Below are 26,872 nucleotides of genomic sequence, written 5' to 3' on the forward strand. Positions count from 1 at the left end.
AGTATAAAATATGACAATAAGTCAACCGAAGTTTTTCTTTGCACTAGCACTATGTACGTATGTCATTTTAAACTTCAGACAGTAATCAACATTAATATCTTGCAACTACAAAGTGGTAATGCTTAATAAAATACTGCCCATGCATTTTCATGTATTTAACCAGAACTAAAATTTGTTCACACATTTCATGCAACATTGGTCATACGAATAGAGACTTAGAATAAAAGGACTGGACTTCCCCAAAATAATAGTTAAGATTCATATGTCAGATCTCACAAACCTTTCGAGTTTGCATCTTCTCAGTTCTTCTTCTGAATGCCACGTAAGGATCATTGGTACTGGAACCATCCCGCTTTTCCTGTTTTACTGTTGGAATAAGTGAACAACCTCGACAGCTTTTCCTTTTCCGAATCCAATACTCGTACACTTCCCAGATCAGATCGTCGTCCTCTTTCAACAGCAACTTTGCCTCCTGAAGAGTTACCAACTAACAAAATAATTAAAATTTCATATAAACTAATCAAATTCAAACATCAGACTTTATGTAACTTTATGCTAAAATGAAACATGCATCCATCAAAGCTAGAGAGTAATATATGCATCAGCACAGGTGCACCACAAGGCTCTGCAAGCAGCCCCCCAACTCTACTCACTTAATACATATAAATGTGAGGCTCAACACACCTCCAATTTATGTTTGCCAATAATTAACCAAATTATTAACCAATAATTAGCCAAATCAAAGATGATGTGAATCAGCATAATGGAAGTCTGGCTGAGTGGTGCTCTGACAACAACTAATCAATGTCAGCAAGATCAAGGAGATGATAGATACATCCCAAAGATGAAGTAGTATTCTAAAGGGAAGATGAGGCAACCATGGCTGGCAAGAGAAGCCAAAGACAGCACAAAAGGAAAAGAAAGGGCATGTAATATAGCAAAAATTAGCAGGAAGTTATATGATTAGGAAGATTCTTAAAACCAACAGAAGGCAACTAGAACAGCCATAAGGAGAGAAAGTATGAAGGTATGAAATATGAAGGTAAAATAGTCAAAAATATAAAAGTAGATACCAAAAATATTTTCATACTTCTTGAGAGACAAGAGTGGATATTGGACCACTGGAAAATGATGCTAACAGTAAGTAATTGGGGACAAAAAAATGGCAGTTGAACTTAAGTATTTTGTGCCAGTTTTCATTGTGGAAGGCGCTATGCCAGAAATTTGAGTGTCAAGGAACAGAAGTGAGTGTAGTTGCTATTTCTAAGGAGAAGGTGCTTGGGAAGCTGAAAGGTTTGAAGGTAGTTAAGTCACGTGGACTAGAAGGACTACACACCAGGGTTCTGAAAGAGGTAGCTAAGGAGATTGTGGAGACATTAGTAATCTTTCAAGAATCATGAGACTCTGAAATGGTTGCAGATGATTGGTAATGTCACTCCACTCTTTTAGGGAGGGAGGCAAGCAGAAGAAAGGAAACTTTAGGCCAGTTAGCTTGACTAAAATGGTTGGGAAGATGTTGGAGTCCATTAAGGATGAGATTTCAGGGTACTTGGAGGCACATGATAAAGTATGCAAAGCCAGCATGGTTTTCCTTAAAGGGAAAGCCTGCCTGACAAATCTGTTTAAATTCTTGGAGGAAATAGCAGGCATAGACAAAGACAACAGTGGATGTTGCTTACTTGTATTTTCAAAAGGTTTTTGACAAGGTGTCACACATAAAGCTGTTTTAATAAGATAACTACCTACGGTATTACAGGAAAGGTACTAGCATGGGAAGAATAGTGGCTGACTGCCAGGAGACAGAGTGGAAAAAAAGGCCTTTTCTGGTTGGTTACCTGTAACTAATGGTGATCTGCAGGAGTGTTTCAATTACTTATCAAGTAAAATGTCAACGATTTGGATGATTGGATTGATAGTTTTGTGGCCAAATTTGTGAAAAATCCAAATATACGCAGAGAGGCAGTTAGTGTTGAAGAAGCAGGAAGTCTGCAGGACTTGGATAGACTGGGAGAATAGGCAAAGAAGTGGCAGATGGAATATGGTGTACGGAAGTGCACAGTCATGCACTTCGGTAGAAGGACTAAAGGCATAGACTATTTTTAAACTGGAGAGAAAATTCAAAAATCAAAAGTGCAAAGGGATTTGTGAGGCTTTGTGCAGGAGTCCCAGAAGGTTAACTTGTAAGTTGGGTTAATAAGACCGTAAGATGGGTCAGTGGTAAGGAACACAAATGCAATGTTAGCATTCATTTAGCAAGATCTGAAACTTAAGAGCAAAGATGTACTGCTGAAGCTTTATAAAGGCATTGGTCTGACTGCATTTGGAATATTGTGAGCAGCTTTGGGCCCCTTATCTAAGAAAGGAAGTGTTCTCATTGAAGGGGGTCCAGAGGAGGTTCACGGGAATAATTCTGAGATTGAAAGGGTTAACACAGGAGGAGCATTTGATGGCTTAGGGCTTAGGGCCAGTATTCGCTGGAGTTTAGAATTGGGGGGTGGGGGGTGGGTTTCCAATAAATAGTGGGCAAGCCTAGGACCAGAGGGCACAGCCTCAGAATACAGGGATGTCCATTTAGAACACTGATGAGGAAATTTCTTCAGAGAGAAGTGAATCTGTAGAATTCATTACCACAGATGGCTGTGGAGACCAGGTAACTGGGTATATTTAAAACAGAGGTTGATAGACTCTTAAAGGGTGTCAAAGGTTATAGACAGAAGGCAGAATGAGATTGAGGGGGATTATGAAATATCCCCCTCAAATCAGGCATTATGAAATGGTGGAGCAGATTTATTGGGCTGAATTCCCTGAGTTTGCTCCTATGTATTATGTCATGTAAAAGTGGTAAACTTCTACTGATGCCGTAGAGAGGATATTGACTGGTTGCATCATGATCTGGGATGGAAACACCAATGCCCTTGAATGGAAGAGCCAACAAAAAGTAGCAAATACTACCTAGCCCATCACAATAAAGGCCTCTCCACAACTGAGCACATCTACGCAAGGCACCATCGTGGGAAAGCAGCATCCATTATCAAGGACACCCACCATCCTGGCCATGCTCTTTTCTTGCAGCTTCCATCTGGAAGGTGGTAAGAGAGCCTCAGGACCCACACTACCAGGTTCAGGAACAGTAATTACCCCTCAACCATCAGGCTCTTGAACCAGAGGGGATAACTTAACTCAACTTTCGTCGCTCCATCACTCACCCGTTCTCACAAGCTATCGACTCACTTTCTAGGACTCTTCATTTCATGTTCTCAATATTTATTATAATAATTATTATTTTTCTTCTTTTGTTTTACAAAGTGTGTTGTCTTTTGCACATTGGTTGTTTGTCCGTCCTATTAGTTGTGGTCTTTCTTTGATTCTATAGTGTTTCTTGTAATTATTGTGATTGCCCGCAATAAAATGAATCTCGGGGTTTTATATGGTGACAAAAATGTACTTTTGTAGTAAATTTACTTTGAACTTAAACCGATCACGTGACAAAAAGACAAAATTATACATGCATCTTAAGTCAAAATTTACAGCACATACCAAAAATTCATCATTTAAAAAGCATGTTGTATTAAAGTACAACAAAGCCATCATAAATGCAGCCAGATGAAGTAAATACATTTTCTTACCTGCTGACCACTGCCCTTTTCTAGTCGATCAATCATCTCCTCAAATTGTAAAGGAGTGATGTCCATTTTCTTCTTTAATTTATTCACAAATGCTTCATCATCCGAGTCCATATCATAGTCTGGTTGCTCAGCATCCAAGCTAAAAGCTGAATTAAAAATGACAAAGTTACATTTCAAGTTACATTGACAAAGCTAAAATTCAAATTGGGAATGAACAAGCTCTTTGTACACGTAATTTCTGGAGTATATATTGGAAAATTTTCTTGAACATAACCCCTTATTTGGCATGCAAAATGAATTGCTATTAATGATGTGAAAAGTAAAAAGGCGATAAGTCTTAAAAAAAAAACTATTAACAGAAGCTAGGTTAGATGGCATTAAGGGAAGGATGAACAGTTAATGTATCCAGTCTGAGACACCATCAAAAATGATAAAGAGAAAAAAGTTGGAATAGGTAGCAAATGTGATGTGAGGACAATGGGTGGAACAAACAGAATTTAAGGAAGAGCTTCAAATCATAAACATGAGATACTGCAAAATTTCCCGCATCTAAGTAACATGCACAAACTGCTGAGGAGCTCAGCTAGTCCAGCAGCAACTATGGAGAGGAACAAACACTTGACTTTTTGGTCTGAAACTCTTTATTATCAAGACTGGAAAGGAAGGGGGCAGAAGTAGAATAAAATGGTGGGAGAGGGGACAGCAAGAGGAGAGACAGAGTATAGGCTGGTAGGTGATAGGGGAAACCAGGTAAGGGGAAAGATGTATGCGTGCGAAGTAAGAAGCTGGGAGATGATAGGTAGAAGGTAAAGGGTTGAAGAAAGAATCTGATAGGACAGGACAGTGGACCATGGAGAAAGAGAAGGAGGGGAACCAGAGGATGGTGATGCACAGGTGAGAAGGGGGTGTGAGAAGAAAACCCAGTGGGAAAAGGAAAAAGAGAGAGGATGGAGGGGGAGAAGGCAAAGAGATCAACACTCACGTCATCAGATTGGGGGTGGCCCAGACAGAATACTAGGTGGTCATGGACAGACATGTCAGAATGGGAATTAGAAGTTAAATTAATATGGGTAGCGATGGGAAAACCCACCTTTTTTGACAGAGTACTCTATGTCAGGTATCCTAGTTTACATAAAGTTTTACCGATGTAGATGAGGCAGTCTTGGGAGTAATGGACACAGTAGATGACTACTCTAAAAGACTTGCAGGTTAAGTATTCCTTCTCTAGGTAAGACTGTTTGGGCCCTGAATTGTGGTGAGGGACAAATGGACAAAGGAGTCATGTAGAGAGCAATCCCCACAGAAAGTGGTGCGCTGCCGGGGGGGGGGGGGGGGGAGAGAGAGAGAGAGAAGAGAAGTTGTTTGGACCCCGTTGTGGGCAGAAATTATGCAGAATTATGTGCTGGGTATGGAAGGTCATGAGGTGGTAGTTGATAATAATAAGGGGAAACACATTCCTATTATAATTGCAGGAGGATGGAGTGAGTGTGCAGGATCAATGGTGGTGGAAGGGAAAACCTCTTCTTTGAATATGGAGGACATCTTGGATGTTCTAAAATGGAAAGCTGCACACTGAAAACATGCTGTAGAGATGGTTAACTGCCCCATAAAGGCTACATTATTGGACCATAACAGAAATTCTTTTTTCTGTTATGCCTTCCATTGCCTTCCCTACAGTTTCCTGATACCCGGACTACCTTGTTTTCCTCCGTCAGTTCTGTAAAAGGATCTCAAGACCTACATCATTAAACACTCTTTGTAGAAATGCTGCCTGACATAATAAGTTGTCCCAGTATTTTCTTTTTTTATTATAAAGAATTATCTTTCTCTTTTTTTAAATTTGGACCAGAAGAATGCTGACACTATGACAGATCGTTGTTGAACCCTAACATTAGATCACAGTGATTTAACTGTCTCGAACTAAATTGTTCAATTTAGTATCAGATTGTATGCAGTATACCATTTGAAATTCTTACTCTTCGCCGAGACATTCACAAGAGACTCCAATGAATGAACGATAGTAATAACAGAACCTCAAAGACACCCACCCCTAAGCTATACAATATGGATTTTAAGTGACAGTGTATTACTAATTAATATTAACAGCAGCATTTTATATTTTTGGAATTAGCACTTCATATAGCTTATTTATAAATAGCATATGGTACATGTCTTATTGCCCAAATTTTCATTGCTCAATTTGCAAAACTAACCCTTTTCTATAACAGAAGGCAAAAGTTATTTTAAAATAGCTTTTCAGTACAGCTCTTTTTCGCTCCCTTCAGCGCAATGAATTTCAGAACACGACCACAAAGGAAATAATCAGAAATAAAAGATCTTGATGCACTGCTTAAAACAGTACTGGAAGTACATCCAAAAAGGAATTAACCCTAAGTTTCAAACTAAGTTGCAGGATTCTGGGGAAAGAACGGGGGAGTGGATAGTTCTATCAATAAACAGGAGATGCAACAAAGACCCATGCTCAATGATTCAGAACAGCTTGTTTCCTCTGTCGTAAGATTTCTGAATGGCCCACAATCCCATAAATACTAACTTGTTCTTTGTATTATATATTTTTATAATCTATAACATTATTATGTCTTTGCACAGTACTGTTGAAGCTGCAAAACAAATTTCATGTCAAATACGACAGTGATAAAAAATCTGGTTGTGATTCTCTCAGTGATGACTTTTTAAATCAACAGTCCTGTACTTCACAGAGGTGGCAAACCTTTCAAGAGGTGTGCGCCCAAACTGGCGAAATCTTCTAAAATAATTCTTGTGTGCTGTGGTAATTTTGAGTAGAGATTATCAATGATTAATGAGTTAGTAACAATAATAATGGACTTTACAGAAAAGGGACGAGCCCTGTTGCTTATTTATGTCTATTCATTGCTTTACTATTAATAAGCATAAGAGATATATAGAAATAAATGAAGCATTTCAGAAAACCAGTTGAAAACTTAGTACCATTAATCTCATTGTCCTTAGGTCGTAAAAAAAAGTCATTTGTTGCTTTATTTAGCAGCAAAAATAATCATTATGTATCTTTTTATTATGGGTGGGGTTTAAAGAAGTGGCATTGCAAACAGTATGCCAACAAAATCTTTCGCACATACCATAGGTTCACCAACCTTACCCTATAAACTCCATCAGCTAGGGAGTCGTCTGCACATTCAGTCAACAGAATTTTTAAAAGTTTCCATAAGACACAGGAAGAGGATTGGGCCATTTGGCCCATCAATTAGATCGCTTCTCATTCTTTGAAGCACGACGGAATACAAACTTAGTTGCCTTGATTACTCCTCATAAAACAATACAGCTAACCAAGGAATGCTATTTAAAGTAAACGGTATTTAAAGTGTGGTCTCACCAAGATCCTATGTAATTGCAGCAAAAACCTTTGTCCTGTATTCAAACCCTCTTCCATTTACATTTCTATCCAGTTGCTTTCAGTGACTATACATCTCTGTGTATCAACATCTCCTAATTTAACCCTATACAGGTGTCCCCCATTTCTCGAATGTTCGCTTTAAGTTAACTCACTGTTACGAAAGACCTACATTAGTTACCTGTTTTCGCTAACAGAAGGGGTTTTCACTGTTACGAAAAAAGGCAGCGCATGCCGAGCAAACTAGCTCCTCCCCCGGAACTGCATTCTAGCCGGCATTGCTTAAACACGTGCCTGTGAGCATCTGTACTTTATGTCGATTTATTTTGTGCATCCGTTAGAAAGATGAGATCGAAGGCATCAGAAAAGCCTAAAAGAGCATGTAAGGGTGTTACACAGCGTAAAAGTAGACATAATAAAGCGTTTCGATCGTGGTGAATGAAGTAAGTGAGTTTGGCTAAGGGTTTGTGGAAGTTGACGAAGATGATGTTGAAGAGGTTTTGGCATCCCATGACCAAGAACTGACAGATGAAGAGGAAAGAATAACAATTAAAGCCAAACGCAGTAGCAAACGGCCTGAAAGTGAAGATGTCCAGGAACTGAACGGGAAGCAATTGTGTGAGATTTTCGCTGCGATTGACAATGCTGCAATGATTGCAGAAAAGTAAGATTTTAATTTTGAAAGGGTACATAGGTTTAGGGCAGGGTTGCAGGATGGTTTGAGTGCTTACAAAGAACTGTATGATAGAAAAATGCACGAGGCTAAGCAGTCAAGTATACTGTCATTTTTCAAGCCTTCCATATCATTACTAATGATAAAAAATTGTTTCCAACTGCATGTTTCTGAAATACCCAGAAGGCTTTGTTACTCTCCTATTCTCTTCATCCTTTTACTCTTCCTTCGCCCTACTTCAGAAGTTTTCCTGAAGGCTACCACGAATGACACACATTACCGGCCCACATTACCTCCGATAGAGGTGCCCAGTTCACCTCCAGCCTGTGGTCAGCTGTGGCGAGGAAGAACCCGCAGCAGTCCTGGACAGACTACGTGAAAGGCTCGGCAACCTGGCCCCCGTACCGACTACACAGCACGGACGGACCCCGACCCATGTACCCAAAGACCTGCAGAACTGTAAGTTTGTGTTTGTATGAAGGGGCGGACACCGGGCACCGCTATAGCGACTGTACGAGGGGCCGTTCAAGGTGATCAACAACAACGGGTCCACGTACGTTCTGGACATTGGGGGGGAAAGAGGAGGTTTTCACAGTGGACCGACTCAAACCAGCCCATGTGGACTTGACGCAGCTGGTCGAGGTTCAGGCACCGCGGCGCAGAGGCAGATCCAGACTGTGGACATTGGGGGGTGTATTGCCAGTTCTGAGGGGGGGTTTATGTGGCGACCCACTTTCTGCACAGGCGAACTGGCTCACAAATAGCCAGCACGCGGGGGGAGACTTTGGTAATGCACCTCTGACGTCATTTCCGCCCGGAGAGGGCGGGATCTAGGGATTAAATGCCAGCGCCACTAAGTTTGAATAAACTAGTCTCGAAACGACTTACCGACTGCGTGTCGTCTCTAGCTCTGTATGTAGTACATCGCTACAGTGCTTTATTAATGCAACAGTTAGTCAGTTTTCCAATGTTCGTCGTCAGCTGGGTCATACTATCCATCAACTCCCTATCGTTTACCTCCATACGCTCCAGTATTTGTTTTTTCTAGTTTTAAGACCTCCTGCGTGAGAGCAAACAGCTGTCCGTTGTTTGGCAGTTTCGTTTTAAGTTTTTCTAGTCTGTAACTGGACAAACGCACGCCAAGCCTTTCACGGCAAGACTCGAACCCAAACATGTCACTTGTTTTCAGATGTGTCCTGCACATGCCCAGTAGAAGGAGATTCGCCCAAATACCCATTTTAATGTGGACGGAGGCATTTTCAAAAACGCCTGGTGTGAACGCTTATTGTTTTTACGCGAAACCGGCGTTTTCAAAATTATCTGGTCCAGTGTGGACGTAGCCTTAGAAATCAATGATAACGGAGAGGTTTCACCTCCTATTCTATGGGATACGCTGAAGGCTGTTTTAAGAGGGAAAATTATAGCGGTATCTTCATATAAGAAACAAATAAGGAATAAAACATTAGAGGAATTACAAAATAGGCTGAAGGAACTAGAAAAAAAAGACAAATTGAATTTGGCACAGGATACATTAGAGGAAATTTTAAAAATTAGGAATGAAATTAATAGTTTGGCTATGCAAGAAATCAGGAAAAATTTAATATTTCTGAAACGGAGACATTATGAAAGTGGATCCAAGTCTAAGAAAATACTGGCATGGAAACTGAAAAAAAAATAGCAGAAAATACAATTCACAGAATTAGGGATCCAAGAACAAAAATGATAAAAGATAAGCTCAGTGAAATTCAAGAAATATTTGAAGTGTTTTACAAAACTCTATATTCCAAAGTTCCAGGGGGAAGCATAACCCAAATTGACACCTTCTTGAATTCTCTAGTTATCCCCTTTAAGCGAAGAACACAATAGAACGATGGCTGCTAACATAACTGAAGTTGAACTAAAAGCTGCCATTAGTAGGCTTAAATTAAGCAAGTCACCAGGATCAGATGGGTGTATGGCAGAATGGTACAAAGAATTTAAACTGGGCTCTAAAAAGGGCACAAATGCCACCCAGGTGGAAGGAAGCGATAATCTCAGCGATACCAAAAGAAAGCAAGGATAAAATGGAATGTGGGTCATTTAGCCCAATATCCATTCTTAATGTAGAATATAGATACTGCTCGGATTAAAATCAATGGATATTTATCAAATAGTTTTACCCTAGAAAGGGGCATGAGATAGGGTTGTGCATGGTCACCACTACTCTTCGCATTATATCTGGAACCATTAGCTCAATACTTCAGACAAAATGAAGATATCAGGGGAATTATTATTAAAGGGACAGAGCATAAATTGGCCTGTTACACAGATGACATTTTGATCTATCAAAGGCAACCAACATACTCTTTACCTAAATTGATGCAATCCTTTCAACAATATGGTCAATTATCAGGATACAAGATCAACATAGATAAAACCCAGTTATTCTCACATAACTATAGCCCACCAAGAGAAATTGAAAGTAGATACCCCTGGCATGGCAAACAGAGTCTTTAAAATATTTGGGCATCATTATGCCAAAAGATTTGGCAAAATTATCAGAATGCAATTATCAGCCTAAATATAAAAACAATTAAGGAAGATATAACAAGATGGAACCTAATTCCTTTTTTTAGTTTCAGTTCAAGGATTGAATCTATTAAAATGAATATACTGCCCAGACTATTATATCTCTTTCAGACTCTACCAATAGAGATCAAAATCAATTCAATGAATGGAAAAAAATGTTATCAAGATATATTTGGTAGGGTAAAAGGCCTAGAGTTAGTCTCAAAACTTTGCAATTAGCCAAGGAAAAGGGGGATGGGGTCTACCTTCTCTTAGAGATTATTATTTTGCAGCACAGTTGAGAGCTGTGATATGTTGCTGCAACCCATCATGACGCTCAATGGATAAACATTGAGGGGATACTTCCCATCGCCATACAGGCAATTTTGGCTGATAACAACCTACAAAGGGACATAAATACTATTGATAACCCTTGGGTGAAATGGACTCTTAAAATATGGAAAACTATTATAAAAGAATATAAACTAGAGGGAGATATTGCAATTCTTAAATGGTGTGCATATGACTTGGATTTTACGCCGAATAAACTGGATGCTAGATTCAAGGACTGGAAAGCTAAAGGAATAACAATTCTTTGCAATATAATGAAAGGAACACTATTCAGTTTTGAAATGCTTAAAGAGAAACACTTATTAGAAAAACAAGACTTTTATCAGTATTTACAGATGTGACAATATGTTAATAGGACGGTTAAAAATGTAACCAAGGCAAGTACATGTTTGATAGAGCTATTTAGAAAAGCACATAATTCAGATAACGGTATTAGGATCATTTCAAGCGTGTACAGACAGATAGACATACTTTATTGATCCCGAGGGAAATTGGGTTTCGTTACAGCTGCACCAACCAAGAATAGTGCAGAAATATAACAATATAAAACCACAAATAATTAAATAATAAGTTAATCATGCCAAGTGGAAATAAGTCCAGGACCAGCCTGTTGGCTCAGGATGTCTGACACTCTGAGGGAGGAGTTGTAAAGTTTGATGGCCACAGATAGAAATAACTTCCTATGATGCTCAGTGTGACATCTCGGTGGAATGAGTCTCTGGCTGAATGTACTCCTGTGCCTAACCAGTACATTATGGAGGGGATGGGAGTCATTGTCCAAGATAGCATGCAGCTTGGACAGTATCTTCTTTTCAGACACCACCGTCAGAGAGTCCAGTTCCACCCCCTACAACATCACTGGCCTTATGAATGAGTTTGTTGATTCTGTTGGTGTCTGCTACCCCAGCACACAACAGCAAACATGATAGCACTGGCCACCACAGCCTCGTAGAACATCCTCAGTATTGTCCGGCAGATGTTAAAGGACCACAGTCTCCGCAGGAAATAGAGACGGCTCTGACCCTTCTTGTAGACAGCCTCAGTGTTCTTTGACCAGTCCAGTTTATTGTCCATTCGTATCCCCAGGTATTTGCAATCCTCCACCATGTCCACACTGACCCCTTGGATGGAAACAGGGGTCACTGGTGCCTTAGCCCTCCTCAGGTCCACCACCAGCTCCTTAGTCTTTTTCACATTAAGCTGCACATGATTCTGCTCATAAGGGTTTGTCAAATTTTAAAACACATTCGAATTCAAACATTAAAACAAAATGGGAGAAGGAAGGAGGGATAATTATATCTGAGAAAGAATGGACAATAATGGAGGTATCAATGAAAATGTAGCAGTTCACAGAAATGGAGGGATTTCAGATGGAAAAACTTGTTAAGATATTTTATTACACCCTCTCAGAAATCCCATTATGATAGTAACCTCCCCGTTTGCTGCAGAAATTGTGGAAATCAAAATGCAAACCATTATCATATTTTCCAGGAATGCCCTGTTACCAAAGACTATCGGAGTGGGATACACAATGCCCTAAAAGACATCTTCAAATGTGAAATACCTTTAGAAAGTAAGACCATACATTTTGGGTATTTACCTCAAGAATGGTTGAAAAGAGATAATATTTAATGAATTTACTGCTGGTGACTGGTAAAAAAAGACACTTACTAGGAAATGGTTATCACAGGAGTGCCCAACTTTAAATGTATGGATGGAAATTACAATGGACATTTACAAAATGGAGAAGATAACAGCATCTGTTAATCACAAGCTGGAACAATTTGAGTCATACTGGGAAAAATGGTTTAACTGCATAACACCTCATAGGCCTGATTTTATCCTCACAAATCAACAATTATGTTGTAAAAAAAGATTACTCCCTACTACTTGTACATAGTTTTCTCCTTTTGCTTGTTCTTTCTTTCCTCTCTTTTCTATAAGTGTGTACCTCAGATAAATATTATGTGGAGATCTGTGCCATATATGACTATATGATATATATGTACAATATCTGAAATACATCTTTATGGAAATGCTTGATGATGAATTTCAATAAAAATAAATTACAAAAAAGGAATCAAACACGAGTACTATATTCTTTCATTAACCTTGGCTACACCCTATTCCATTTTCCTGCAGAACTTATGAAAGGTGGCATATGGATGGACAGGAATCAACACAATGACCCCATACATCGTCAGATTTATGATAGGAACTTTCCTGATTGCTATCTTCTGTTCTCCCACAACATAAGGTTGAGCACTGAGGAATCATTTCAGAAGATGAAGACAGCAGTAACTACTTAAAGATTTATATCAAACAACATTTGGCAGCTCCAACAATGGCAATGACTGCAGGGAGATTAAAATTCACCCACTGCTGTAATTAAATGATGCCCCAATTTTTGACTTCGACCTATGGTGACTTGGTTGGGGCCTTTGACCAAGGCTTATAAAGCAGTACAAACCAATGCTTATTTTTTATATATTGCACAAATGTTCATCTGTTGTTAGTATTTCACAGTTTGTACACACAATAGCAATGTGTGTCCAAATTTAAGGAAGGTTGTATTATAGAAGGAAATGCTTCTTCTGTTACAAAGACTGTATGAAATTAAAAAAAATATTACTTTGGTCAGCAGGACTTCTTTCATTTATAATCTTTAAGGTTAACTTTCAATTCATCTACTGGGTAGAGGGCCACAGTAATGCAAAAGGCAGACATGTTCTAAGAGATTGCAAGAATGGTAAATACCAATACAGATGGCCCTTGTTTTTCGAATGTTCGCTTTACGACAACTCGCTGTTACGAAAGACCTACATTAGTACCCGTTTTCGCTAACCAAAGAGGATTTTCACTTTTACGAAAAAAGATGCTCGCTTTATACGTGTGTTTACCCTGAGAAAGACTACCATGACCATGAAGCCTTGTGTGGGCGCATGCGTGTATGTGCGTACACACCGGTTTTTTCTCCAAATTGATTTTGGCTCACTGTCTTCCCGATTTTAAGTGAAACTACACCGTACACACAATATTTCTACTTTATATAGGCTGTATACTTATCATATCATTCCTGCTTTTACTCTATGTTAGTATTATTTGGTAGGTTATTTTTTTTGGGTCTGGGAACACTCAAAAAAATTTTCCCATATAAATTAATGGTAATTGCTTCTTTGCTTTACGACATTTCGGCTTACAAACGGTTTCATAGGAACACTCTACCTTCGGATAGTGGGGGAAATCTGTAGTAAAATTGCCATATTGATGCAGTAGAGGGAGCTTTACATAGTTAGTGTTGCTATACCTGGCACAGAAATGCACAATGCAAAAACTTTCCTCAGTTTACTAAAAAGTCACAAAGCCAATATAAAATAATCTGATTTATAATCGCCAATTTTGACAGAAGTAAATTTGTAGTTATCTACAGCTATGGCTGTTCATTTTAATGCACAAATTTAAGTTTTACATAAACCCATATAAATTCCAAATGATTTTATACATCAGGTATCAAACTACCTCTCTAAAACTAAATGTTTTGATTTAGTCTCTTCTTATTAGTACTCCCTAAAATGTTTTATTTCTTGGAAACTCAGAATGCCTAAATACTTCAATCAGTTTTTATACTTATCAAAAATAGACGATGTGGCAATTCACAAGATTCAGCTTGACCCAAATAGTGCAGTACTGCTTTATTACTGAACTCAATGCCTGCCCAGATCTTGGTTTCAGTACTTCAGTGGGTCTTCAGCTCTTATCCATCGGATGGTGGGTTTGCAGTAGGCTTAAGCAAACAATCAAGAAAGAGTTCAATCCCCAAAATGAAACCTGTCATTCACAATTATGACAGCAGAACTACTGGCAACACACACAAAATGCTGAAGGAACTCAACAGGCCAGGCAGCATCTTTTTTCCATAGATGTTGCCTGGCCTGCTGAGTTCCTTCAGCATTCTGTGTGTGTTCTTGGATTTTCAGCACCTGTAGGTTCTCTCTTGTTTGTGATTTGAACAGAACTACTGGATTGTGGTATATAACAACTTCAAGATACAATAGCTTCAACCACACTCAAATGTTGTTGGAAACCACTGAAGAGAGTGAAAAAGACTGAAAAGACCAGTCATCATCAAATTTAGACATTGCAGTATGACTCCCAATCCTAAACCTTGTAAAACCTCTTCACAAACTGCTGCATAAAATGGGAAAAACTAACATCTGATCACACAGAAAACATGCCACATTCCATTACAATTCCTAGGGGTGCCCTGTTCCACTTCAAGGCCAGTAGATTGAGGACAGAAAGAATAACCTTGTTGTTGATCTGCCTCTCTACTAGAGAACTTTAGATTCAGACCAAGGGAATAAATGTCAAACACGATTTACTTAAGATTACATACCATTTATTAGCAAGCTTGAGTTGCTCAATTGACGTACAGTATCCTACTCACGGAGCCTGGATATCTATAACCAAGTGGGCAGAGAGCACTCTCCGGGGCTGCTTCATTATCACATAGTACTCTGATCATTGCCAAACATCCCTGATTAGTAGATACACAAAAAGCAGCTGTCTCATGCAACAAGCACTCCTTTGTTCCTTGCACCTGTCTCTCAAGCATCCCTACGGTTAGCAGTTTAGTATGGCGTGATTAATTATCTTGTAATATTCTCAGTGCGACTAGTCAAGCTGCAAACAAGTCAGTCAGGTTTTAATCCTTTTTATTCTGTATATAATTTTTCATTGTGACTCGTCGATATTGTCTTCAGACCCAAAGTCTCATGGCGTCATGTCTCCAAACACTAACAGCATCAGAATACCACCATTAACTGTATCTTCCCTCCATCATATCCATCATTCCACTGTTACAATCAAGTCAGGGGATCAATTAAGCATCCCAAAAAGTGCCAATTCAGTGAAACAAGCACAGGATGCTAAGCAGCAAGAAAAGTCTGCAAGGACTTCAGATTGATTGAAGTTCTGCAATCCTACCATACTTATTTGCAAAAGATGGTAGGCAAGAAATCAGCTAACAGGGAGGCTCTGAATCCAAGAATGGTGAACAATGGTGAAGTAAAGCATGCAAGCAACAAGAAGAGTCTGTGGCATTCACAACTTTATCCATTTCCTCTCGAGATCTCCAGCACTAGAGGAGCAAAAGCTATGGGACTACATATCACTTCTGGACAAAGTACTGATGACCCACACATCAGGACTAGCAGTGTCTCTTGTCAAGGCATGTCCTCTTAAGAAAGGACAAAATCATTACTCATTGTCAAACAATATCCAAGGACCAAAAACTGAATTTCAGAGTTGAGGCAAGAATGTCTGCTCCAAACATCAAAGCACTATTTGAGTGAGGTTACATCAAGGAATCCTGGAAAACTGAAGTTAGTGGGCATCAGGGACAAAACACTCCAATGGCTGGAGTCATACCTTGCACAAAGGAAGATGCCTGCTGTTGTTGGAGATCATCCTAACCCCAGGACATCACTGCAGGAGCTTCTTAGTATCCTAAGCCCAACCATCTTCAGCTGTTTCACTAATGACTTTTGTTCCACAAGGTCAACAGTATGGACGTTCGATGATGACTCCACTATGTTCAATTCCATTCGCAGATCCTCAGGACATGACGCAGCCCATGCCTGCATGCAGCAAGACCAAGACAACATTCAGGCATGGACCAATAAGAGGCAAGCAACATTCAAGTCACAGAAGTGACAGGAATGACCATCTTCAACAAGACTTTCATCCAACCTTTGACATTCAACAGCAATACTATCAGCACTGCCCACATTCAATATCTTGTGGATTACTTTTAATCAGGCATTAATACTTGGTCAGAAGAGTAGCTCAATGGCAGGGTTGGTACAGCAACAAGCAATACATCTTCCATTGCAAATCCTTTTGGGCTATCCACAAGGCACAAATCAGGAGTATGAAACACTTTACACAACCTTGGATAAAGCAGCACATGTGAGACCCCAACCAACATACTAAATATAATTTACCTACATGAACGTTCATTGCTGCAGTATGCACCATCTTCAAAATGCAACATTATTAGTGGCCCAGGATACTTTGACTGCACTTCCCAAACCCATAAGATATAGGAGCAGAAGTAGGCCATTTGGTCATCGAGTCTGCTACGCCATTCAATGATGGGCTGATCCAATTCTTCCAGTCATCCCCATACCCTTTGATGCCCTGGCTAATCAAAAACCTATCTCTGCCTTAAATACACCCAATGGCTTGGCCTCCACAGCCACTTGTGGCAACAAATACCACAGCTTTACCACCCTCTGCCTAAAACAATTTCTCTGCAACTCAGTTCTAAATGGACATCCTTCAATCCTGAAGTCGTGCTCTCTTGTCCTGGATTCCCCTACCATGGGAAATAACTTTGCCATATCTAATCTGTTTAGGCCTTTTAACATTCAGAAAGTTTCTAGAAGATCACCCCTCATTCTCCTGAACTCCAGGGAATACAGCCCAAGAGCAGCCAGACATTCCTCATACGGTAACCCTTTCATTCCTGGAATGACTCTCGTGAATCTTCTCTGAATCTTCTCCAATGTCAGTATATCCTTTCTAAAATAAGGAGCCCAGAAACTGCACATACCATCTATCTGTGATGAGGACACGAGCTTCTGGTGCATGGGAACACTACCACCACCACCAATATCATGACTTGTAACACTGTGCTAAAACACTGAGAAATACAATGAAAAGCGCGCTCAGCACTAGATTGTAATACTAACAGAGAATTCCAGCCTCTTGGCTTAGCTAATTTCCAGTGAAATCAGGTAAAATATTACATAAGATAACCGCCATCATTCACAGATGACCAATGACAGCACTATAAATTAGACAAAACTTCAGATTCAATTGTAAAAATTTAACAAATGGACCAGAGAGAAGAGCATTAATTTTCCAAGATCACAACTGTATTTTGGGTTTGTATCACAAGACACAACATATAAAGCCAAAAGTCTGTCTGGAATTCAGTTCTTTGAATCATGCTTGATGATTGAGAGCATACGGACTGGGCATTAATTACTGTATTGGATTTACCCCATATTGCAAGAAATTTAAGTGATAGTGAGAATTATATGAAGAATTAAGAAGGCTAAAACAGCAGTTTGGTTAGTAATGTTGCACAATAACTAATCTGCTAACCGTGAGCCAGATGCAGGGAACAAAGGAGTGCATATGCATGAGAAAGTTGCTTTGTGTAACCACTAATCAAGGATGCCTGGAAACAATCAGAGTACATATGTGATAACAAATGTTTAACAAGCAGCCTCAGACAGTGCTCGGGGCTCACCTGGTTACAGACATCCAGGCTCCATGAGCTGGACTCCACAGATAAACAGAGTGCCGCAAGCTTGCTAATAAACAGTAGGTAAACAGTAGTGTTTAATAATTATTCCCTGGTTCTAACATAGAAACAAAAGAAAAACTACAGCACAAGACAGGTCCTTCGGCCCACAATGCTGTGCCGAACGTGTACTTACTTTAGAAATTACCTAGGGTTACACAGTCCTCTATTTTTCTAAGCTCCATGTGCCTATATCCAGGAATCTCTTAAAAGACCCTGTCACATCTGCCTCCACCACCGTTGTAGCCCATTCCACACACTCACCACTCCCTGCATAAAAACTTATCCCTAACATCTCCTCTGTACCTACTTCCAAGCACCTTAAAACTGTGCCCTCTCATGATAGCCATTTCAGCCCTGGGAAAAAGCCTCTGACTATCCACACAATCAATGCCTCTCATCATCTTATACACCTCTAATCCTCCGTCACTCCAAGGAGAAAGGGCCGAGTTCACTCAATCTATTCTCATAAGGCATGCTCCCCAATCCAAGCAACATCCTTGTAAATCTTCTCTGCACCCTTTCTATGGTTTCCACATCCCTCCCGTAGTGAGGCGACCAGAACTGAGCACAGTACTCCAAGTAGAGTCTGACCAGGGTCCTATGTAGCTGCAACATTACCTCTTGGCTCCTAAACTGAATCCCACAGGTGATGAAGGCCAATGCACCGTATGCCTTCTTAATCAAAACCTGCGTAGCAGCTTTGAGTGTCCTATGAACTCGGACCCCCAAGATGCCTCTGATCCTCCACACTGCCAAGAGTCTTACCATTAATACTATATTCTGCCATCATATTTGACCTACCAAAAGGAATCACCTCACACTTATGTGGGTTGAACTCTATCTGCCACTTCTCAGCCCAGTTGTGCATCCTATCAATGTCCCACTGTAACTTCTGCCAGTCCCCACACTATCCAAAACACCCCCAACCTTTGTGTTATTAGCAAATTTACTAACCCATCCCTCCACTTACTCATCCAGATCATTTATAAGAATCATGAAGAGAAAGGCTCCCAGAACCTCCCAGAAAGGCTCCCTGAGGCACACCACTGGTCACCGACCTCCATGCAGAATATAACCCCTCTACAACCACACTTTGCCTTCTGTGGGCAAGCCAATTTTGGATCCACAAAGCAATGTCCCCTTGGATCCCATGCCTCCTTACTTTCTTAATATGCCTTGCATGGGGTACCTTATCAAATGCCTTGTTGAAATCCATATACACTACATCCACTGCTCTACCTTCATCAACATGTTTAGTCACATCCTCAAAAAATTCAATCAGGCTCATAAGACATGACTTGCCTTTGATAAAGCCATGCTAACTATTCCTAATCACATTATGCCTCTCCAAATGTTCATAAATCCTGCCTCTCAGGATCTTTTCCATCAACTTACCAACCACTGAAGTAAGCACTCATTGGTCTATAATTTCCTGGGCTTTCTCTACTCCCTTTCTTGAATAAGGGAACAACATTTGCAACCCTCCAATCCACCGGAACATCTCCCATTGATGATGCAAAGATCATTACCAGAGGCTTAGCAATCTCCTCCCTCACCTCCTACAGTAGCCTGGGGTACATCTCCTCCGGTCTCAGAGACTTATCCAACTTGATGTTTTCTAAAAGTTGCAGCACATCCTCTTTCATAAAATCTATATGCTCAAGCTTTTCAGTCTGCTCCAAGTCATCTCTGCAATCGCCAAGATCCTTTTCCATTGTGAATACTGATGCCAAGTATTCATGAAGTACCTCTGCTATCTCCTCCGGTTCCATACACACTTTTCTACCGTCACACTTAATTGGTCCTATCTCTCACATCTTATCCTCTTGCTCTTCACATACTTGTAGAATGCCTTGGGGTTTTCCTTAATCCTGCCCGCCAAGGTCTTCTCACGGCCCCTTCTGGCTCTCTTAATTTCATTCTCGCATTTTGTCTATCATTAATGTATTACTTACAAAACTGCACAGTAGTAAAATTCTTCCTTCTGCTGGTTGCAGCAGGATGGCCCACTGGGGCATGACAGCTCTTGCAAATAGTTGAATTCCAAATAATTTTAACTTGAATAAATATATAGTGAAATTTATTTTTGCCATTTAACAGTATACGCTTTGAGCAGGAAGCGTGCTTTCCATTACAGTGTACAACAGATCTACAAACCCAAGAAAAATCCTGCACACTGTAAGGTACTCAGGCAGCACCACAAACCAATCATTCAAGGGGAAACTAGCATTTCTCAGCTTCCCTCATCCTGATTTCACTATTGATAGTTCAAATTTTCATAAACAGTAATACTGTAGAAGCACTTCCATTATGAACATTGCAAAGGTTCCAATAGAAGGCTAATAGAATGAGTACTGGCTTTTCCAGCAACATTCACATCCCTAAATAAAAAAAATATGAAACCAGTAAAGACATAATCAATCTGGCTCAATCTATGGTAAAGACTATGGATGGCACTGAAGTTAATGACAAGGGTACAGAATTTTATCATGAAGCTCAAAAATGGTAACATAGCTGATTTATAGTGCTATTATGTGCAATAACTCACTCACTGGTATATTTTTGGTAGAAAAATATAAATAATATTCATGCACTCAAAATTAGTATGCATTTGTGCTTAAAAAAATCATTCATAATATGTATAGATTTTTCTGACAGCCTAATCGAGAAGAGGCTACACACAAGTCAGGGCAAGAGATTTAGAGAGGAGCATTGGAGGCTTTTGGCTTTTTCCAGTAGCCCAATCAAGTTGCGATTCATTTACAATAAGGCAAGGACAAGTGGAGTAGCCATTGTGTTAGAATGGGAATGCTCTGACTCAAAAGGCTTGGATGAAGTTAGTTTCTGTTAAGTTTCTTTTTCTGCATTCTTTGTCAGCTAGTGCAATGCGAATAGCTCCAAGGGCTATGTTGTGTTCTTTGTGAGAGATGTGGGAATTCTGAAAGACCACCAGCCTCCTAGATAACCACGTATGCACCAAGTGCACTGAGCTGTAGCTTGACGACCTTCGGCTCATATGCAAAACTGAGGTGATAGATTGGAGCTACAGGGAAATAGTCACCCCTAAATTCAGGAGGGGAGTACCTGGCTGACTGTCAGGAAAGAGAAAAGAAATGGGCAGCCAGTGCAGAGTATCTGGAGAATCGATGGAGATTGTCAAAGGCTTCTGAAAATCCAAGTGCACAAAGTGCTGAACATGAGGCTGCTTAACAAGAGCCCATGGTATTTCAGGAAAGATACCAGCAGACAGAATAGACTCATTGGCAGGTGGCAAACAGTGTGAATGAAAGGAGCCTGTTCTGGTTGGCTGCTGGTGACTAGTGGTGTCCCACAGGAATTGGTGTTTAGAACACTCCTTTTTATGCTATACAGTACTGTGCAAATCTTAGACATCCTAGATTTTTTATATAAATTTTGTTTTAGATGTTTATTTTTGACTTTGGCATTAGTGTGTCAATAGAAAAGAGCAAATTTTAGATTTCCAAATAGCCATAAACTATTTTCCTTGCCTTAGACTCCTCAAGCATCCATACTGCATTTAGTCTTTCAAGCTTTTTAACGGTTTTGTAAATTTCAAAGTTGTAAACTCTAGAAAATACAACCAGAGTCTACTTTGACTGAAAACCTGAAACATTGACTGCTTATTACCCTCCATTGATACCGTGTGACCTGCTGAACTCCTCCAGCATTGTGTACTGAAAATCAATTCCTAGAAGCAGTCCAGTAAATCTTTACTACCTCCATGGCTAATATAGTCATTAAATAAAGAAATCAAACATGTGTAGAATATTCCAGACTTTGTCTCACCATGACACTGTATAACTGCAGTAAAACTTTGTTACTCTTGAAATTAAACCTACTTATTATAAAGGATGAAATACCATTGGCCCACCTAATCACATGTAACACCTGTATGTCAGCATTTATAATGTACAGAAAGTCCACCCGGGTCCCTTTGCATATCTCTCTCTAATCCCTCCGCTTTTGATATATAGTATGTTCTACTGGTCACAAATAGAAAAGGTGAAAAATCAAAGCAAGCAGGGTACTCAAAACAAGCTTAAGATGGAAATACGCAAGGGAAATTGTGTTTGCTGAATGTGTTAGTGTTCTTCTGAAGTTTAATTAGAACCTGTGAATGTAATGTTAACGGATTTACAGTATGCCTTCAATAAAGGGCTCAAACAAGAGAAAAAAAATCAACTAAAATTACAAAACATGGTAGCCTATATTTCCGTAGGCTGAAAATTGGATAGGCAATTCTTAAGTGGCCTTTGTAAGATAGCAGTTGATTTTATTTAAAGTATAAAATTCCTGTTGGGGTTGAGAGGGTTGAAGTGGAAACAATATTTTGTTTGGCAACTGGTCTTGAGACATGTATAGTGTCAAGGAGCAGTGGCACAATGTGCTGCCTCACAGCTCTAGCGCTCAGTCAATCAGACTTCCAGTGCTTTGAGTGGAGTTTACATGTTGTTCCTGTTATTGTATGCTTCCCTTGGGTGCTAGCTTGCAGGTAAATTGAACACTTAACGATCCCCAGCAAAAGTGGGTGGTAGGAGAATCAAGGCGGGGTTGACGTGTATGTGAGAGAGAACGTCACAGGAAAAATAATTTGGGAAAGGTATTGCCGTGATCTAACATTGCCTTGATAAGCCAAGTAGCCTCCTCCTTGGTCACAACAAAATTAAAAAAAAATGAAAGTAGTAAGGAGTTGACCATTCAGGACATAGTGCAGGGAAAAAAATCTGCTCCTAGAGGTAGTAAATCTCTGTAATGTTCTACTCGGGTGGATAGTGGAGGTTCAGTTTATTTGAAACAGAGGTTGAGATTCTTGAACATTAATGCTTATTACAAGATTCTGAGCCAGAGTTACAAGATCACACATTTCTTATGTCCCAAGTACAACAGAAGAAAGGAACTTTACACTGAAAGAGCCAAACAAAATGTGAAAGGTAACTTGTAAAAGTGCTCCAGTATGTACTAGTCTTGAGTTACATGGAAAAAGTGGAGAGATTCATCAGGTTTCAACTGCCATTACAACCCACTAACACAGATGCAAACATTATATTCTTTAAATTTCATACTCACGCTGTATGTGAATAAGCTGCTTTGGCATCTTGAACTCCCCACTGTAGACAGATTCATAGTAGGCAATATTGCTTTCCGCCTCTGGAACAGGAATAACCATATTATCCCGTTTCTCTCCATAAACCTGTTGTGCTGAAATAGCCCGCTGAAGATGATGCTCCTGAAGAGAACAAGAAAACACATTAATACACAATCATTTCCATTTGCAGCATTTTTAATTGTAATCTTTCCATCTCAAAATTTACACCAGCATTTAAAACCTTGCTATCAATGCTGATCATCAAATATTCAACCGAACTAAGGATCTCAGCAAAAATAACTCAGCCTGTCCATGCTGCCAAGATCTGCAGCATAACATTAATTAACTTTATTTTTGGATTGCATGCAGAAGGGAGAAATTATTAAAAGAAAAATACCACAATACATTAAGTGAATAAAACCATACCTTGAATATGAATAATAAACATACAGCTAACATATCTTTTATCAAGCAGACCTCTGAGTAATTATTGTTTGTATATATAAATGTTAAAAAAAAGAAAATTTTCCCACATCTTGCAGGCATTGGTTGCTCATTGAAATGAGATCTCAAATAAACACTGCCATCCTGCCCCCAGGACATGATTCAGAATACACCTTATTGATTCAACTGACAGTGTTGCATATACTAATCCAGCAGAGGTCACTGAACAGTAGTCAGGAATGAGAAATGCCAAAGCATCAGCATCCTCATACCGTAGTGCAAAACAGAAATTCAGAATGCAACATAAGTTAAAAATTTGAAACAGAAGTCTTTCTTGGTTGCTCATCAGAGAAGCCTGCTGAATGATTAAGCTACTTATAAAATAAAAGCTTTGAATGCAAAAAAAATTTATGAAGTTCTACAGCGAAATCTTTATTTAGTATATAGGTTATACAATTAAATTCAAACTCAAGCTTCTCAAAAGCATTTAGCCTTATTGATTTGAGTATACAACATGGAAAAAGATTCTTTGGCCTAAAGAGTCTGCACTGACCATCAAGAACCCACTTTATTCTCTCCACATTCCCATCAACTTTACCCAGATTCTGCCACTTACCTACACACTAAGGGGTAATGTACTGTTGTCAAATAATCTACCAATCTGCACATCTTTGGATATGGGATGAAACTGGAGCACTCTAGGGAACCCCATGCTGTAAGATGGACCACTATGCATGGTTAGCACTGGAGGTCAGGATTCTGTGTAGATTACAGCATCTTTAATTGCCCCATGCTTGCATAATTCTCTGCAATAGCATCAACTGTCAACATGAAATCAATAGATATTCCTGATAAAAGGTCTTTGCCTTAACCTTTAATTGTTTATTCCTTTCCACAAGTACTGCCTGAACTGCTGAGTTCCTCCAACTCTGTGTGTGTTGCATTAGCCTGGGAAAATTTTATCACTATAAAAAAGCAGGAACTGGATATCAGAGTTGCTGTATAGACAGTAAACCTGACATTAATTTACGTATCGCTCGAGTAGAAGATCACAGAATATCTTTAATTGTTCCCTGCTTGCATAACACATATGTAAGATTCAAAATTTCCCTGCAACAAACATCCACTATCAATCTGAAATTAATGGATGTCCAGTGGAATCCGAAGGATTGGGCCACCACTTATTTGGGCCAATTCTTAAAGAACAAAAACTGAGAAAATAGCAGGGATTCCCTTCATTTATTTGGGACACTATGTCGCTTAATTGGGACAGGAGAGTATTGCCAAACAGTTTCTAACTCACATCAGTTGTGCGTGCTTGCACTGAAGGATGCAAATTCAAAAAGCAATGACTAATAGTCATCCAGATAACATCACTCATCCACTGACAGGTAACTGGTGTGCCAAAATCAATATCAGAAAATTAATAAAGTTTCACTAAAGTTATGAAATATGAAAAACTTGCAGGTATTGACAGTCATCTTGAATGGTATAAATGAAAATAAGAATTTGGAGGATGCAATCATCAAAAGCATTGTTTCAAAATACCAAGGTGGGAAACAGAAGATGAGGAAAATGATGAAGATGACACATCTAAGCTTCAGCTAGTGACAACAAGGAATGCCAGGAATTTATTGTTGGATAATACACCACTTCATGCAGGAAGGCAATAATGAAGGCAGTCCATTATCTGCACTAGATGTCTGTGCTGATTTTGTTCGTTTACAGTTAATCAGAAGAACATGGCAGTGTACACTGGATGAATTCCTCCAACTATTAGGAACTGGAACAGTTTTACAGTACTGTAGCATTAGTAGTGTTCTAATAAGTTATATATTTCATTTATTTACATAATTTGTTATTCAGTTAAACAGCAGCGTGTTTTTTTAAAAAAAAGTATCTTTTTAACTATTAAAAAAGGGCGCCATGGCAGTATAGTGATTAACGCAACACTGTTACAGCTTGAGCCGGAGTTCAGAGCTCAACTTCGGCATCTAAGTACCGTAGATTCCGTACTACAAAGCGCACCTGATTAAAAGCCGCAGGCTCTAATTTTAGAAAGAAAATCAATTTTGTACTTGTACAAGCCGCACCGGATTTTAAGCCGCAGGTGTCCCACGTTGTAATATGAGATATTTACACAGAAAGATATTACACGTGAGGATTTTTTAACTTTTAATTAAATCCGTATGGTAACATAAACAAATACATATTGCAAATGGTTTTTTTCGAACCGTGCCTGTAACACGGCTACTTTTAAATATACATACGTATCGGTAACACACAAATTACGTTGCGTATACTTTTTTACTGAACAGTGCACGAACAACATTCCAATATCTCCTAACGACTGGTAAAAAAATATATACTGCAGCCTACCAGGAAAAGTTATTGATCGCCTTTAACTTAAAAGCAGCGTTCTCGCACGGGTCTAATGCGCTCGCCCCCACCTTTCCGTTTATCGCAAACCGGTATTTTCCCACAAGACGCGGCGAAACCGGATGTGACGTCATAGCATCCCGGGATGTAGTACAGAAAACAAATATACTTAAAACACTTCTAACTTTAACTAGAAAATACTAACAAATGAATTACTAAGCGAAAATATTATAAACGAAATAACTGCCATAAAGGCAGCACAATGCTTTTCTTCGAGTGTTTTCCATGTTGATGAGGGTGAGTACAAATGACTGATTTACAATAATTTAATTGTGAAAGTGCGCTTGATTTATCGTACAATTTCATTGGACCTCTGTGAACTACTCATCAATTTTATTGGTCTACTGTTACGAGGCAAAATGTTTTTGACGGCATGAAAAAAAACCATGCATTAGCCGCACCGTAGTAAAGGCCGCAGTGTTCAAAGCTGTTCAAAGCGTGGGAAAAAAGTAGTGGCTTATAATCCGGCATCTACGGTAGCTTGTGTATTCTCCCAATGGACTGCGTGGGTTTTCTCCCACAGTCCAAAGAGGTACGGTTAGTAGGTTAATTGGTCTTTGTAAAATTGTCCAGGATTTGGTTAGAGCTAAATCGGGGTTGCTGGCGGCACGGCTTAAAGGGCCGGAAGAGCCTTTTCTGCACATCTTCCAAATAAATAAACATTTTCACGAAACCCCAGCTATCTGGGGCAGCTGCTTAAATGGGCCAAAATGTACTGGTCCTGATGTGTTCCAATTAACCGGAATCCACTGTATTTAAGCCTTAATGCACTGCAGTCAGAAATTATATACAGGCAATCACTCACAAATATCCAGTTACTCAGCTCTTACTTGATCCAAGATAACCTTCTCAAGGTGCTCCAATTATATAAAATATAGACCAGGATTAAGAAACCAAATATTTTTGAGAAGCTTTG

The 26,872-nt window shown here is 39.4% G+C and overlaps 1 protein-coding gene across 2 annotated transcripts in view; it reads right to left on the reverse strand.

Annotated features, from left to right (window-relative positions):
* Positions 1–26,872, reverse strand: part of LOC140732319 (enhancer of polycomb homolog 1-like) — a 193,818-nt gene that overhangs the window by 46,256 nt on the left and 120,690 nt on the right. For both annotated transcript variants that reach the window (XM_073054791.1, XM_073054790.1), the window contains 3 exons: positions 23,055–23,214; positions 3,627–3,772; positions 281–487 (listed from right to left, as the gene is read on the reverse strand). In XM_073054791.1, the coding sequence (XP_072910892.1) occupies positions 281–487; positions 3,627–3,772; positions 23,055–23,214 (513 nt within the window). The remainder of the gene's footprint in view (positions 1–280; positions 488–3,626; positions 3,773–23,054; positions 23,215–26,872) is intronic.

This window comes from Hemitrygon akajei, chromosome 8, assembly GCF_048418815.1.
Source record: "Hemitrygon akajei chromosome 8, sHemAka1.3, whole genome shotgun sequence".
Lineage (NCBI taxonomy): Eukaryota > Metazoa > Chordata > Chondrichthyes > Myliobatiformes > Dasyatidae > Hemitrygon > Hemitrygon akajei.